This window comes from Oryctolagus cuniculus, chromosome 3, assembly GCF_051225735.1.
Source record: "Oryctolagus cuniculus isolate XC-2025 breed Fujian yellow rabbit chromosome 3, ASM5122573v1, whole genome shotgun sequence".
NCBI lineage: Eukaryota > Metazoa > Chordata > Mammalia > Lagomorpha > Leporidae > Oryctolagus > Oryctolagus cuniculus.
In genome coordinates, this window is record NC_142869.1 from 77,880,359 (window position 1) to 77,895,000 (window position 14,642).

The 14,642-nt window shown below is 40.5% G+C and overlaps 1 protein-coding gene and 1 long non-coding RNA gene across 4 annotated transcripts in view; one reads left to right on the forward strand and one right to left on the reverse strand.

Moving 5' to 3' along the window:
- FIGN (fidgetin, microtubule severing factor) overlaps positions 1 to 14,642 on the forward strand; it is a 136,787-nt gene that overhangs the window by 119,665 nt on the left and 2,480 nt on the right. For all 3 annotated transcript variants that reach the window (XM_008258675.5, XM_002712229.6, XM_008258678.5), the window contains one exon: positions 8,017 to 14,642. This exon is cut by the window's right edge and continues 2,480 nt beyond it. In XM_008258675.5, coding sequence (XP_008256897.1) covers positions 8,025 to 10,271 — 2,247 coding nt within the window. In that variant the 5' untranslated portion in view covers positions 8,017 to 8,024 and the 3' untranslated portion in view covers positions 10,272 to 14,642. The remainder of the gene's footprint in view (positions 1 to 8,016) is intronic.
- LOC149127396 (uncharacterized) overlaps positions 1 to 14,642 on the reverse strand; it is a 548,503-nt gene that overhangs the window by 67,036 nt on the left and 466,825 nt on the right. The gene's annotated exons all lie outside the window — the stretch shown is intronic.

Here is a 14,642-nt window from a genome sequence, read left to right on the forward strand (position 1 = left end):
CTTTATGGCACATAGGCCAAGATCTGTCACTTACCCTCAAATGGTCTACTCAACAGCTTTCTCTCGGAAATAATAATAAGAACTTTGAAGTAGCTTTGCCAGGCTCTCAGACAAGTTGTACTAAAGCTCATGTAATTGACAAACAGGAGATACCTTACTAATAAATGAAGCTTTGGTTTGTGGTATTAGAATCTCTAGCATATTCATAGGAACAGATTAGCAGTGGTGGAGATGGTTGTATGGCAAATAGCATGAAAAGATAGCAGGCTATTTAAGAGCAAAGTGGCAGACTGAAATAGCAGCTGTCTGGGACCAGTTTCTTAAAAGACACCATTGTTCATCATTTGAATCAACAAAAAAACTTAGGTATTTTACCGGTGCTCTGATTATTAAAAAGTGGTACTTGGAAAATCTTTCTCCTGAAACTGACTACATTTGAAGTTGTAGAGCAATAGACTCGCCAGTTTTCAAGAAAATGCAATTAAATGAAAAAATTGTAGCCTGAAGCTTCAGAGTGAAATCATCAATTCAAATGCCTCTGTGACCTGATAGAACAAAAGTACCTGATGTTGTAATAGAGAGTGGGAACACCATGACAAAGCAGCAAATGTATGCTGTGTCCAAAGAGGGAGTTGGTCCTTGGAACATCAGCCAACTGTTGCCAGGCAAGAATGAAGTGTTGCAAAATCTTTTAGCTTGTCTGAAAAATAGGAATTTTTTTAATAAAGTTGACTGGTTTTTAAGACCCTGGCCAAACAACACACAGCTGGAGGCTCTCTGCTGCCCTCAGGTCCTCAGGTTGCAGTTCTCTGTGGCAGGGTGAGGGATCTGAACTGTACTTAGTAAGGATCATTGAGCCGAAAATGCCTTCATGATTGGTAAAAAGGACTGCTTTATGCAAATAAGGTAAAATAGGGTGGGCAGAGAATTTGCCACAAAATGTGTCTTGACGTATGAAAATGTGACTTAAAAAAGAAAAATCATTTGACAGTATTAAGTTACATGATTAGAATATCCTATTTTGAGAATGCAAGTTTTGAGATCATTCTCAATTTATTTTTAACCTAAAAGTATTCCACTTCCTAGTTCTGGTCTTTAAAATGTTGAATCACAGATAACAATAATAATAAACGAAGGAGCCAGCGCAGTGGCACAGTAGGTTAATCTTCCGCCTGCGGTGCCAGCATCCCATATGGGCACCAGTTCTAGTCCTGGCTGCTCCACTTCCAGTCCAGCTCTCTACTATGGCCTGGGAAAGCAGTAGAAGATGGCCAAAGTCCTTGGGCCCCTGCACCCACATGGGAGACCTGGAAGAAGCTCCTGGCTCCTGGCTTCAGATCAGCACAGCTCTGGTTGTTGCGGCCATTTGGAGAGTGAACCAACAGAAGGAAGACCTTTCTCTCTGTCTCTCCCTTTCACTGTCTGTAACTCTAACTCTCAAATAAAATAAATAAAATCATTTTATTAAAAAAGAATAAATGAAATACTACAGAAACATTTTGAATCTTGGACAACTTTTGATTAAGAAGATCATGCTCTGTATTTTGCTATGAAAGAACTTTTATACCTTTTTTTAAGATTTATCCATTTATTTATTTGAAAGTCAGAGTTACACAGAGAGAGAGGAGGAGAGGCAGAGAGAGAGAGAGGTAGAGACAGAGAGAGAGGTCTTCCATCCACTGGTTCACTCCCCAAATGGCCGCAAGGGCCAAAGCTGCCCTAATCCAAAGCCAGGAGCCAGGAGCTTCTCCGGGTCTCTATGTGGGTGCAGGGGCCCATGGATTTAGGCCATCTTCTACTGCTTTCCCAGGCCATAGCAGAGAGCTGGATTGGAAATGGAGCAGCTGGGCTTGAACTGGTGCCCATATGAGATGCTGGCACTGCAGGTGGAGGCTTTACCCACTATGCCAGAGCGCCGGCCCCTAAACCTCTCTTATAAACTATATTCCCACTGGAGAATTTCCTTTTCAGTCTCAAGTTGAAGAAAAGCTGATTTATAAATTCTGGGAGTGGTTTACTTTTCTCTGCATAGCCATTGTTGTTTTGTTTCGTGTTCGGTGCACTTCTTTTTCAAAATGGTAAGATATAACATCTCACAGTTGGAGAATGCTTAATACTTTCACAAAATATTATGACTTTAGGTAAACTTTAAGAGCAGTACTATAAAGTTAATGATACATTATTTTCCACATTTTGTAGATGGAAAAAGTGAGCATGATGGGTGTAAGCATCTTAACCAAGATTATAATAAGTAAGTGATGACAAAGCAGTGTCAGTGGTCACTTTCTCAAACCTGGCATTTTACTCTTCAAACAGAATCCTAGAATGTATTTATGCCTCTACAGCCCCTTTCTACCCCAGCAGTCTATTAATGACTCCATAAAATACCATGGTGTATAAAATATCCAAATGCACAGGACACCATAGAAAGTGAAATACCAAAATGACAGTGAGTCTTTCTAGATCGGAATAGGTCATTTCAAAATTCCATTAATCTCTAAAACCAAGGACTTTAATTTGAGAGAATTAGGAAGTAAAATTATGAAGGAGATAGAAAGCTGAAAAGGTTTCATCACCACGTTAAAAAAAAAAAAAGAGAGAGAGAGAGAGAAAAGACAAGACTTCCTTGGTTCAGGTAGTTAGCATTGATCTACAATGCTTTGCACTGAGTGGGCCCTCAATTTATTGAGCAGGTAAGTACGGCAATCCCTCTCTCACATTCAACTCATAAAGGACTTGCAGTTTTGGCTCTAAAGATGGAACCAAATTAGATAGATTAAACAGATTATTTCAGTGCTTCCTCCCTTCACTTTTTCTCCTATTGTTTCTTTTAGATCGGATGTCATATTCTAAGGCAAGGTATTATCAGGAAGTGGACTGAGAAAGCTTCCAGACCCAATGGGTTAGTGCAAGTAATACTAGATGTGCTGTGTCGCCCTCTTGTTTATGAGGATGCATAGAATAGACAAAAGGACAATGCTGCTTCATCTGCTGAAACATTTCAGTTGATTGTCACTTCCCTTACAGAATAAAGATGGGCAGATATTCCAAAGACAGGTTTCAGTACCAGGAGGTTTGGAGTCCCTCCCTCAAAAGGCTGTTTCTTGCATAAACCTGCAGTTTTAGCCATTGACTTTGCTGCTCTCTGCTTGAAATTGTGAATGCTCCGCGTGTTAGTTCTGCCACTCCTGACCTAAGAGACGGTGATTTTGCTGCATTATTAGGCAGAGGAGATGGGAAACCATTTTAATTATTTTGCTGTATTTGGTCTAGCAGTGGTTATTTTTCTAGAATGAATCTTGCTAACTATTGTATTACATTTTTAAAAATAAAGAAAATTTCAGAGACACAGTAGCGCAGACTTCTGAGAGTGCTATGCAGACATCCTGGAGCAAGCAAACCCTGCCATGCCTGCAGGTGTTTGCCTCAGGTCCCTGCCCTGAGGAAGTCGGAGAAAACCTACAAATGAGGGCAGAGTCCCTAGCAGCCAGAATTACCCCATGGGAACATTACAGAAAAGAGGTTTTTTGGGCCTGATGAGCTGTTGCATAGCATACATGTGGTGAAGGTGGGGGAGTAAGCGCCTCTAATATTTCCAGGAATATGGGCTAAAAATAGATTCTAGAAGACCTAGTCTTTTATTTCCAGTTTCCTTCCATTCTGAAGGTTATTTTTATACCCTCCATTTTATTTTTTTCTGTAGAATGGTTTCTTTAAAACTTTGAAGCTGTGGCAGAACTTCAGAGTATGCTACCGTTGTTTAGTTCCAAAACTAGTTAAGTAAGCAACATGAAAGAAGGAGAGTGACAAGGGTGTAACTGTGAAGTAATTAAACCCAAGTCATAAAAGGGTCAGCAATGATGAGAATGTCAGATGTTATCCGAGGCACCCAGTTATATGGAAAAATAGACTTGTTCACTTATACGTGCATAAATTCATTCTATAACAGTGAAACAACACTCCGTCATTGTACTGCAGTAGCGGGCATCCTCATGTGACATGTATGTTAAAATATCTCAAAAGCAATTTTCTATTAAGTTGCATATTTTATAAACATCACATTGTGAAATGTGCCACCTGTGTTAAGAATTTTCTGATCCTTCCAAAAATAAAAAGTGATATTTTGGAACAATCCTTCAGTTTTCTGTAAGAACTCTTTTTCTTACATTTTCTGAATTGTACTGAATCTATTAGGCTATTGCCACATAGCAGTTGGGGATTATTGTTCTAATAATGTTAAATAGTATGATCTCTAGGATTTATCTCTTCCTGTTGTGAAGGGAAGCATATAAAAGCTGTTTTTAAAACCCATCTCATTTAAGTGACGTGAGTTTACTGCATTTACACATGACAGCAATGCAATCAGGGCATGCTTCTCCTGTTCAAGGAAAATTTGTGTTTTCCTCCAGTTTCACATCAAAAATAGTACCACTCATAAACAGAACAGCAATGACAACAACAAAACAAGTTTGGTATTGCTGCAGTCAGTATGAGACCAATGCAAAGGTGTCTAATGCTCCCAAGGCTAGTGGTCTCTTCAGCACTGGCTTCTTCAGCTCCTACTCATATTCAGAGTTTATCATTAACTGTCAACTTCTACTGACAAATAACCTTGATGATTTCAAAGCACTGGATACATTCTCATGTTTCACAGCATGTGAACAATTCTGTTGCCTTAAGGTTAATCAAAACCCAATCTTGCTTTTTGCAGCCCTGCTAAGGTTTTTGTTAGTTACTATGCATCAATTTAAAAAAACTTTCAAATATTTTGGTAAGCACATCCAAAGATAGCATGAGAATCAAAAGGCACTGGTGTATCCAGTAACTGTTCCAAACAAATAATTTTGATAGATAGGATCTTTGCCTAATTTCAGACGAAATCAAAATCTCACAAAATTTAATTAGCTTTGCTAGAGTTAAACTATGCAGAAATTCCCTGAGAAAGCAGGCAGTCTGTTTTATTTAAACTGTATATTTCTGTCTTTCACAGTGATTATAGCTTATTGAAATTATTTTACATTTTCCTTATAAGTGAACAGTTTACAAAAAATGTTATTTAAGCTTGTGCAGATGGAGGGTACCCACCTCCCACTTTAAAAAAAATCAAAGTAGTTTGGTTTTTGTTGAAGGGGCTTTTTTAATTGTGTTTGTTAACTTATGCCAACAGTGGCTCGGTTCAGCTAACTGAAAGGAAGCCATATCTTTTAAGTTGTGTGTGTGTATGCGTGCATGTTGTGATAAATTCCTTTAACTTGTGTGTGTGAGAATGCATGTTGTGAAAAATCCATTGCCTATGACTTCCAAGTTATTTTCTTAGTCTTTGCTTCAAGACATTTATTCACATGTTCCTCCTTTAGCTGCCTAATCAAATTTCAACTCATAGCATATGTGTTTATTTTCTCTATTCTCTATTTTGATACCTTTTAAAGAAAAAAAATCCTAATAGAAATTCCCTGGAAATAATTTACAGGATTAATGAATTTGTAGGTCTTTTAGACAGTTCTACATTACAGTCACATTAATATTCTCTCCTTTTATAAGGCTTGAAGTAAATCCCATGACACTAGAAGAATTTAGATACTGATTACTTGCGATTGGTTCCTGGTGATTTGCTCTTAATAATTTCCAGTTGAATTTAATGAAAGTATGATTCCTGAAATGCTGCTTCATTAAAATTGCATCTTTTCCCCTTTAAGTGTGGTTTCAGTCATTTCACCCATTTTGCGGTGTGTTTTCCTCCCCCTTAAAAAGTAATGATTGAGAAAGCAGAAACAATTAAGGATTTCATTTTAGTTCTTCCTAGAAGTCACTCCCAGAGTTTATCTCAGTGAAATGATGCAAGCTGTACTTTGTGAACATTTACAATATTTTTCAATTTGATTAGATTATTTCAAAACATAGAAAGTTTTTAAATCAGAAATATTGAAGACTTGTGCTGTGTAAAGGAAAAATGAAGAATCCGGTGCACACACACGAGAAGTGAGGTCTTCAATGTTTTTCCTAAAATCTACACACATGTGGAAGTTGATTAAGTTACCCTCTGCAGCATTCAGACTTAATTTAATGGTGTTGGTGATTTGCAAATGAATATCTACATGGATCCTTTTTAAAAATCCAAATGCAAATGAGTTCAACTGCAGTAAAATATATTTGCAAATGAATCCTGTTGCTTTATTCATTTATTGTGTAATTACTGCAATCCTTCCCACCTTGTTTTCAGTATTTCTTAATCATTAAGTCGGAAGCATGACAGCAGTGCCAGCCCTGGCATGATTCTCTTTGACTAAAACCTTGTAAATTAACACAATTAGCACAGCATCATCCTGCTAATTAACTTCCAGTGTCTGGTGCAGTGGTTTTGCAAACAAGGAAGAGGGAGTCAGAAGGGAATCAACATGCCATTCTGTTACCAAACTGTGTGTTGTGTTCAGTTTAGCTCACTGAGTCTACGCTGGCCATGTCAGAAGCCAAAGTGAGGCAGTGAAGAGCGACAGGGGCTGGGGGAGAAAAGCAGAAAGGGGTAGAAGCTGTCAAAATAGGCTAGGTTAATTCAGAAGGGAGCTGGTACCACAGATGCTTCATTTAGACCAGGCCTCCTCCTTATCAAGGAATCTCTGCCAGAGGGCACAAGACAGTTTGCAAAATTCACTTTGGGTAATACAAAAGAGATTAAGGCAGCCTGCTTAATATAGCTGTACCACAGGAGCAAGTATTTGAACGAAGCTGAGATTAGAATGGGATGAGCCAGCACTGGGAAATAGGAGGGCAGGATTCCAGTCCTCTTCTGTAACTAACTATGAGACCTCAAGGGTACATTCTAAGTTTTTTCAAGCCCTGGTTCCTTAATCTGCGAAATAAGACCATTTCTATGGGCTCCTTTACATTTAAAATTCAAATGATTCTCTGATTCTACCTGCTTAATGTTTTCCCTTAAATGAAAGAATATTTGTTGTGTAGTTTGCTACATGGTCGCCTTGCTTCAACTGCTAATGTAGCACATGATAGAAGTACTCATACAGTCTCTTTCTCTGGGTGCACTTTTCATGTAGAAATGCAGAGTTAGAATCCAGATGCTGTCTCCAGGCTCCTCTTCCCTTGCACCTCTGTTTCCTCCTTTCTCAGCCTCTGTCTCTCTCCCTCTGTACCCTGGAGGCTCTTTGGGGAGGGGGGATTGTCAGCGAAGAACGCTAGAAGGCCCACAGACAAGTGATGCTTGTTTTTTTTTTTCAGAGACTCAACAACAGAACTGAGAGGCAGAAAGGAGCCAGTTGTAATTCATACCGAGTTGTAGGCTTTGTGCGATGAAAGCGATGGAGCGCTGCCTGGGAGATTGCTTTGCTGCACTCCACGAAGCAGATTTGAAACTGTCGTGGACCACTTTAGATGAGAGTTGGATTATGGAATGACCTGCTATGTCTGTGTCATATTGTTCTGCGCAGGGAGCATTATACTGTGCTAACTAGGTGTTCAGTACCAAATAAGAGAGGTATCCTAGATGTGATCTGTCAGCTGTGTCTCATTTCTATATTGGTTAAAATAGAAAACAGAAACTGTGATGGGAGAAGACAGAATAGCTAGATATTGTACATGCTAATGCCATCACATGTGAGATATTTAAAATTCACGCATATTCTAAAAACCTGTGATTGAAGTCCAGTTTGACAGGAATGTGTGTGTACATATATATGTGCATGTGTGTGTACAGCAGGTAACTTGCTGGTGCTGAAAGAAACATATTTGCATGTAACTTAAAAATGAAAAAAAATCCAGTCTTCCATAGGGATAATTTACTTAAACTTCAGTTTACTTTGTACTCAGAGCTGAAATTTAGTCCATCATATAAAGAATATATATTATAGAAATCAGAATACATATTCTAAACTGTAGCAGTCCTTTATAATATAGATATCATTAATGGATTAGGTAACAAAAGAAGTTGTGGGAGAGAGCTTTAAGAGTTCTGGTGAATCTCTGAGTAAATTAACTTTCCCTCCCCCCTCCCCCCAAAATCCTTAGGCTTGAAGATGCAGTGGACGCCCGAGCATGCCCAGTGGCCAGAACAGCACTTTGACATCACCTCGACCACGCGGTCCCCTGCCCACAAAGTTGAAGCCTACAGAGGTCATTTGCAGCGCACCTATCAGTACGCCTGGGCGAATGATGACATATCTGCTCTGACTGCATCCAACCTACTAAAAAAGTATGCAGAGAAGTATTCTGGCATTTTGGAAGGTCCTGTGGACCGACCTGTACTCAGCAACTATTCAGATGCACCATCAGGACTCGTGAATGGTCGGAAAACTGAAAGCGAACCCTGGCAGCCTTCCTTGAATTCAGAAGCTGTTTATCCTATGAACTGTGTCCCAGATGTCATCGCTGCCAGCAAAGCTGGAGTCAGTTCAGCCCTCCCTCCAGCAGATGTCTCTGCAAGTATAGGGAGCTCTCCTGGGGTGGCCAGCAACCTGGCAGAACCTAGTTATTCAAGTAGTACCTGTGGAAGCCACACTGTACCTAGTCTTCATGCAGGGCTCCCATCTCAGGAATATGCCCCAGGATACAACGGATCATATTTGCATTCTAGTTATAGTAGCCAGCCAGCACCTGCACTTCCTTCACCTCATCCATCTCCTTTGCATAGCTCTGGGCTCCTGCAGCCACCGCCACCACCTCCTCCACCACCAGCTCTGGTCCCAGGCTACAATGGGACTTCTAACCTCTCCAGTTACAGCTATCCCTCTGCTAGCTATCCTCCTCAGACTGCCGTGGGGTCTGGGTACAGCCCTGGGGGTGCACCGCCACCCCCTTCAGCGTACCTGCCTTCAGGAATTCCTGCTCCCACCCCCCTGCCCCCCACCACCGTTCCTGGCTACACCTACCAGGGCCATGGTTTGACACCCATTGCACCCTCGGCTCTGACAAACAGTTCGGCAAGTTCTCTCAAAAGGAAAGCTTTCTACATGGCAGGGCAAGGAGATATGGACTCCAGTTATGGAAATTACAGCTATGGCCAACAGAGATCTACACAGAGTCCTATGTACAGAATGCCCGACAACAGCATTGCAAACACAAATCGGGGGAATGGCTTTGACAGAAGTGCTGAAACATCATCCTTAGCATTTAAGCCAACAAAGCAGCTAATGTCCTCTGAACAGCAAAGGAAATTCAGCAGCCAGTCCAGTAGGGCTCTGACCCCTCCTTCCTACAGTACTGCTAAAAATTCATTGGGATCAAGATCCAGTGAATCCTTTGGGAAGTACACATCGCCAGTCATGAGTGAGCATGGGGACGAGCACAGGCAGCTCCTCTCTCACCCAATGCAAGGCCCTGGACTCCGTGCAGCTACCTCATCCAACCACTCTGTGGACGAGCAACTGAAGAACACTGACACGCACCTCATTGACCTGGTAACCAATGAGATCATCACCCAAGGACCTCCAGTAGACTGGAATGACATTGCCGGCCTCGACCTGGTGAAGGCTGTCATTAAGGAGGAGGTTTTATGGCCAGTGCTGAGGTCAGATGCATTCAGTGGACTGACGGCCTTACCTCGGAGCATCCTTTTATTTGGACCTCGGGGGACAGGCAAAACGTTACTGGGCAGATGCATAGCTAGTCAGCTGGGGGCCACGTTTTTCAAAATTGCTGGTTCTGGACTAGTCGCCAAGTGGTTAGGAGAAGCCGAGAAAATGATCCATGCCTCTTTCCTCGTGGCCAGGTGTCGCCAGCCCTCCGTGATTTTCGTTAGTGACATTGACATGCTTCTCTCCTCCCAAGTGAGTGAGGAGCATAGTCCAGTCAGTCGGATGCGAACCGAATTTCTGATGCAGCTGGACACTGTACTAACTTCAGCTGAGGACCAAATCGTAGTCATTTGTGCCACCAGTAAACCAGAAGAAATAGATGAATCCCTTCGGAGGTACTTCATGAAACGACTTTTAATCCCACTTCCTGACAGCACAGCGAGGCACCAGATAATAGTACAACTGCTCTCACAGCACAATTACTGTCTCAATGACAAGGAGTTTGCACTGCTCGTCCAGCGCACAGAAGGCTTTTCTGGACTAGACGTGGCTCATTTGTGTCAGGAAGCAGCGGTGGGCCCCCTCCATGCCATGCCAGCCACAGACCTCTCAGCCATTATGCCCAGCCAGCTGAGGCCCGTTACGTATCAAGACTTTGAAAATGCTTTCTGCAAGATTCAGCCTAGCATATCTCAAAAAGAGCTTGATATGTATGTTGAATGGAACAAAATGTTTGGTTGCAGTCAGTGATAACTCCTTTGACAAAAAAAAAAAAAATGTGGTGAATGTTGGCACACACACATAAAACCCACTACATAGGGAATAGAGGCCCTTTCCAGTAGTGTTTAAATTGCAAAGGGTTCGGGGGAAGATGACAATTAAGTTGCATCTTTAGCGTCAGGGTAGATTTGGAGGAAATGTGCATCACATAAGAGCTTCTGATTTGAAAAACCCCAGATGACAGAAATTACATGCGGATGCTCAGTTCGGTTCAAGCTAGACAACACTCACCAAGGAGCAAGGTGCAAGTGTGTTGATTTCAGAAGGACATGAACCTCGTGTGTTGATTCCATTCTGCTGTTCTCGAGATTTAGTTGCTGTCAAGTGCCTGGAGTGGTGCTTTATTTTTTGTTTGCCTCACAATTACATTGGTGGCATGTGCTAATATAAAGAGCTTTAACTTCAAACATTATTGGACTAAAGAGATGAACGGTTGTGTTATGACAGAAAACCAGATTTTTGCCATTTTAAGAGCAACAGTATTCCTCAATCCTGTCTGTTCTGCAGTATTAAGCTAAGAACAGGTAAAACAGGGTAACGGTAATCTGGACCTTAATTTCTGCAGTTCATTTCTTTTAATGTTCTTGTCTGCAAAAACTCAGGAAAGTGATTGTGATTTGTACAGTACCTCAAAGGAATGTGTTGAAAGCACTATGTACTTCTGAGAGTAATGGGATAGGCTTCGGTGTTACTTTATATTAAAATGTATGTTTACCTCAACAATTGGAAGATAGCAAGAAAAATTACTTTGAATGTATCCAGAGAAATACTGAAGTGTGATACAGCTGAATATTTACAATTTAAAGTAGAAATGGAGGGATTGAGAAAAAAAAAAGAATAGTTCTTTTACGAAGGATGGGAAATTAACCAGAGCAGAATAATTCTTCATGTCAATAACTGCAAGAGTTCTTAGTACATTGCTCCTTGATAATTAAGTGAAGATGTTCTTAAAAGCTACACTGGTTAACGGAAAGCTACTTATTCAGTTTGTGTTAGTGTCTGGGACAGTCAGCCACAAGGCCTCTTGGGGACCCTGAAAAGTCACAGTACCTGAAAACTAGAACTGCCCTTGACTGCGTAGGCGATGATGGTGGTGGTGGTGGTTTGCAAGTTCTCTCAAAACTGCTGGGAATGGTGTCATTCTATTCACTAAACTAGCTTACAGGCTTGCCGTGCTGTTTGATAGAATGCAGAGGATAGCAACCAAAACAAACACACAAATAAATCAAAGCGGAAACCAACCAACCAACCAGCCAACTGCTATAGATCCACAAAGAACCTCTGTGTTTCCTCCCCTCTGCGAGTCCACTCTTGTCAGTACAGTTTTGCTTCTCGTTTTGAAATCTGGGCTGCAGTGCTCCCGTGTTTATTTCTACCTCAGTTTTGTTACATTTCTCTCAGAAAGTGAAGTAGAAAATTGGAAGTGGACACACACACACACACACACACATCCTGCAATATAGCTTGCCAAATACGTTGCTTGGGTTGCCCCCATCTTTCCCTTTCCCCATTAAATCTGGTTTCCAAAAGCAACAGTCTTTTGCCGACTTCCCCTTCAGCCCAGCGCACCCCTCTCTTGGCATTTGTGGCATTTTTCTTAATTTCCCATTTCTCTCCTGTTCCCCATGCAGCTGTTCTTTATACCTTTTAATGCTTTATGTGCAACTTCTCATTGATAGCTGGCTGATGTTAGGCAACGCCTCTGAACAGTCACTATGCAGGCTGTAGCTCCCCAAAGCCACTGGCCATGCATAAGCAGAACAGCCTGGCTTATTGAATGTATGTCCTGTTTCTGCCCACCCTCCACCCCGACCCTGCTCCTTTTTTAGTTTAGAGATGCAGTAACAAAACTGTGGCAAAGCACTGGCATTTTATGTATTCAATAAGTAATGTACATTTTTTAAAAAGATTTAAATAAATGCAATGAGAAGCCCCAAGAAAGGTCTTTCTGTTATTTTTTTTTTCTTTGAAAATTTTTACTGCTCTTATCCACAGTGTCAAACTCTCTGAAATGCTTCACAGGAAAAGCTAGCGAGGGACTTTGTGATCTTTCTGAAATTGTATGATACTTGATCATCACTCCCCCTTTTTATTTTTTGTGTTGCTAAAAACTGAGCAAGTGAACCAGAATTTAATTTACTATGATGTTCTGTCAATTAAAACTGTGCTTATATATAAAATACTCCATTTTAAAAAGTGGTGCCTTTCATTAAGGATACAAAAAACAAATACCTAAGTATGTCCTCTGCTTTTCAACACTACAATCATGTTCTGGGTCTACCCTGTGCATCCCTGTCGTAAGGAAATTCTAATATCCCCATTAACTTGTAGGTCCATATTGATCTCTCTGACAAGTTTACTTTTGCACCGTGCTGACCTATTTTCTTTCAGACATTGCATTTCATTTCCGCCAACATGCTGTGTTCACTTGAAAGCATCTGGCAAGTTTTGACAAACTCAGTCTTATTTAGACAACTTTGGAAAATCCAGTATTGACCCACATTTTTTTGTGGCTAGTGAGACTTAATACCAAATATATGACTGCACTATTGTGTTTTACACTCATTTATGAAGTGGAAAATTAATTGAAGTCATGCACATTGGCTTTTAGCTTTAAGTAACTTAAAAATTCAAAAATCTATGTATTTAGAAGAAGCTGGAGTCGTGTGTGATTTTTCCCTTTAGCCTCACAAATTATAGGATTTGATCCCTTAGGAAATGGGGCAAGTTGAAGAAATGAAGATGTGTTGGAAGAGATGAGGCTGACCTTTGAGTAAGAGTGCAGTGCTCTCCTATGATTCTTTGATTCTGCATGGCGGCAGCATCTTGAGCTCTTCAATAGACCAATCTAATAATGAGCTCTTTTCTGACCATCCATTTTGGAGCTGGGGGTACCATCAGTGATAGTACAACTGAGTAATCGGGCTTCATCCTCCTGGCCTCTTTTTGACTGCTAAAAATTTGGAGAAGGCTACTAATGAAGGTAAGATAATGAGCCAGTCCAAATCCCTTGCTGTCTGGCCAGGAGATTGAGCCAGTCCACTTAAATGCCCCTAATTCCCTTCCTCACAACTGCAATAACATTTCCTACAGGGATGGAAAGGAAGTGAAGGAAACTACTTCAGTAGAAAGATCAATAGAAATCCAAGAGGTAATTCATAATGACCTTGTATGTGACACAAATGGAAATACTCCACACTCTGCCATGCTTCTTTCCAAAATATTTAGAACTTTAGTGACAATATGGAAAACTTTGCTGACTGAGCTGATCAATGGAATGTGAAGGCAGTATACTTTAAGGCTATTTACTTTCACACAGAATGTTTATCTATTAGTCAGTTTGTATTCTACTCAAATGCAGATAGACGGGTATAATGTTTTCTTGTGCATTTGAAACCTATCAAGGAGAAAATAAACCATTCCACTACAATACATAGGCCAAACACCATCTGGGCAAGTGATAAAAGCTATCCAGAGGCTATGCTATGTAAAATAGCAGGGTCAATTTACATGGGTTGCATAGTACTTGGCTATGCAGTTTTCAGAGGAGTATGTCAAAAAACAAATCCAAATTAATTCTTACAATAGGTCTTTGTAAATTTAAACATATTTGGGGGTTGGAAAGTATGTTTTAGAGGCATTTAATTTTTTTTTCTCTGAAAATATATCCAACTCCAAGCAGAAAGACACTTCTATATTCGCATTCTCATATTTCTTAGCAAAAATTGGGTATCATGATCATTGAATATGTAGTTTGCAAAGTGAAAGGGACACCGTTTGTTGAACTATCGAGGCCACTAAAGTAAAGATCTAATATATATATATATATATATATAAATATAATTAGTGTGTGTGTTTGTGTGTGTATGTGTGTGTGTGCTGTTTTCACTACCACCTATTTGAACTTTAAAACAAACATCTATTTTATATTATTCAGAAGCAACTGGTTACATCCTTTCTTCATACGTGCAGAGGTACACTTGAACACTTTAAAGTGTTTTAACATGTTTTCTTCTTTTGGAAAGTAAAGCCTTCAGTTGTTGAAACACCTGCTGATTTTTATATGAAGCACATTAGCAAACATGGAGCTATTAGGATTTCAGAATTCACAACCAGCTGTACTTGTGACTAACCAACACGAGAACTAACTGAAGCTCACACTCTGCTGAGACCTTTGGTTGACATTCGATTTTGAACCTGCCAGATGCATTTGTGTGAACCAGGGATACTGCATCTTTAATGAACAAGTCTCTCCTCTTTCCCCTGTTTTTAAATACAACACAAGCAGTGTAGCACCAGGCACTGCAATTGTCAAAGACAATTAGACTGAAAGCAGGGAAA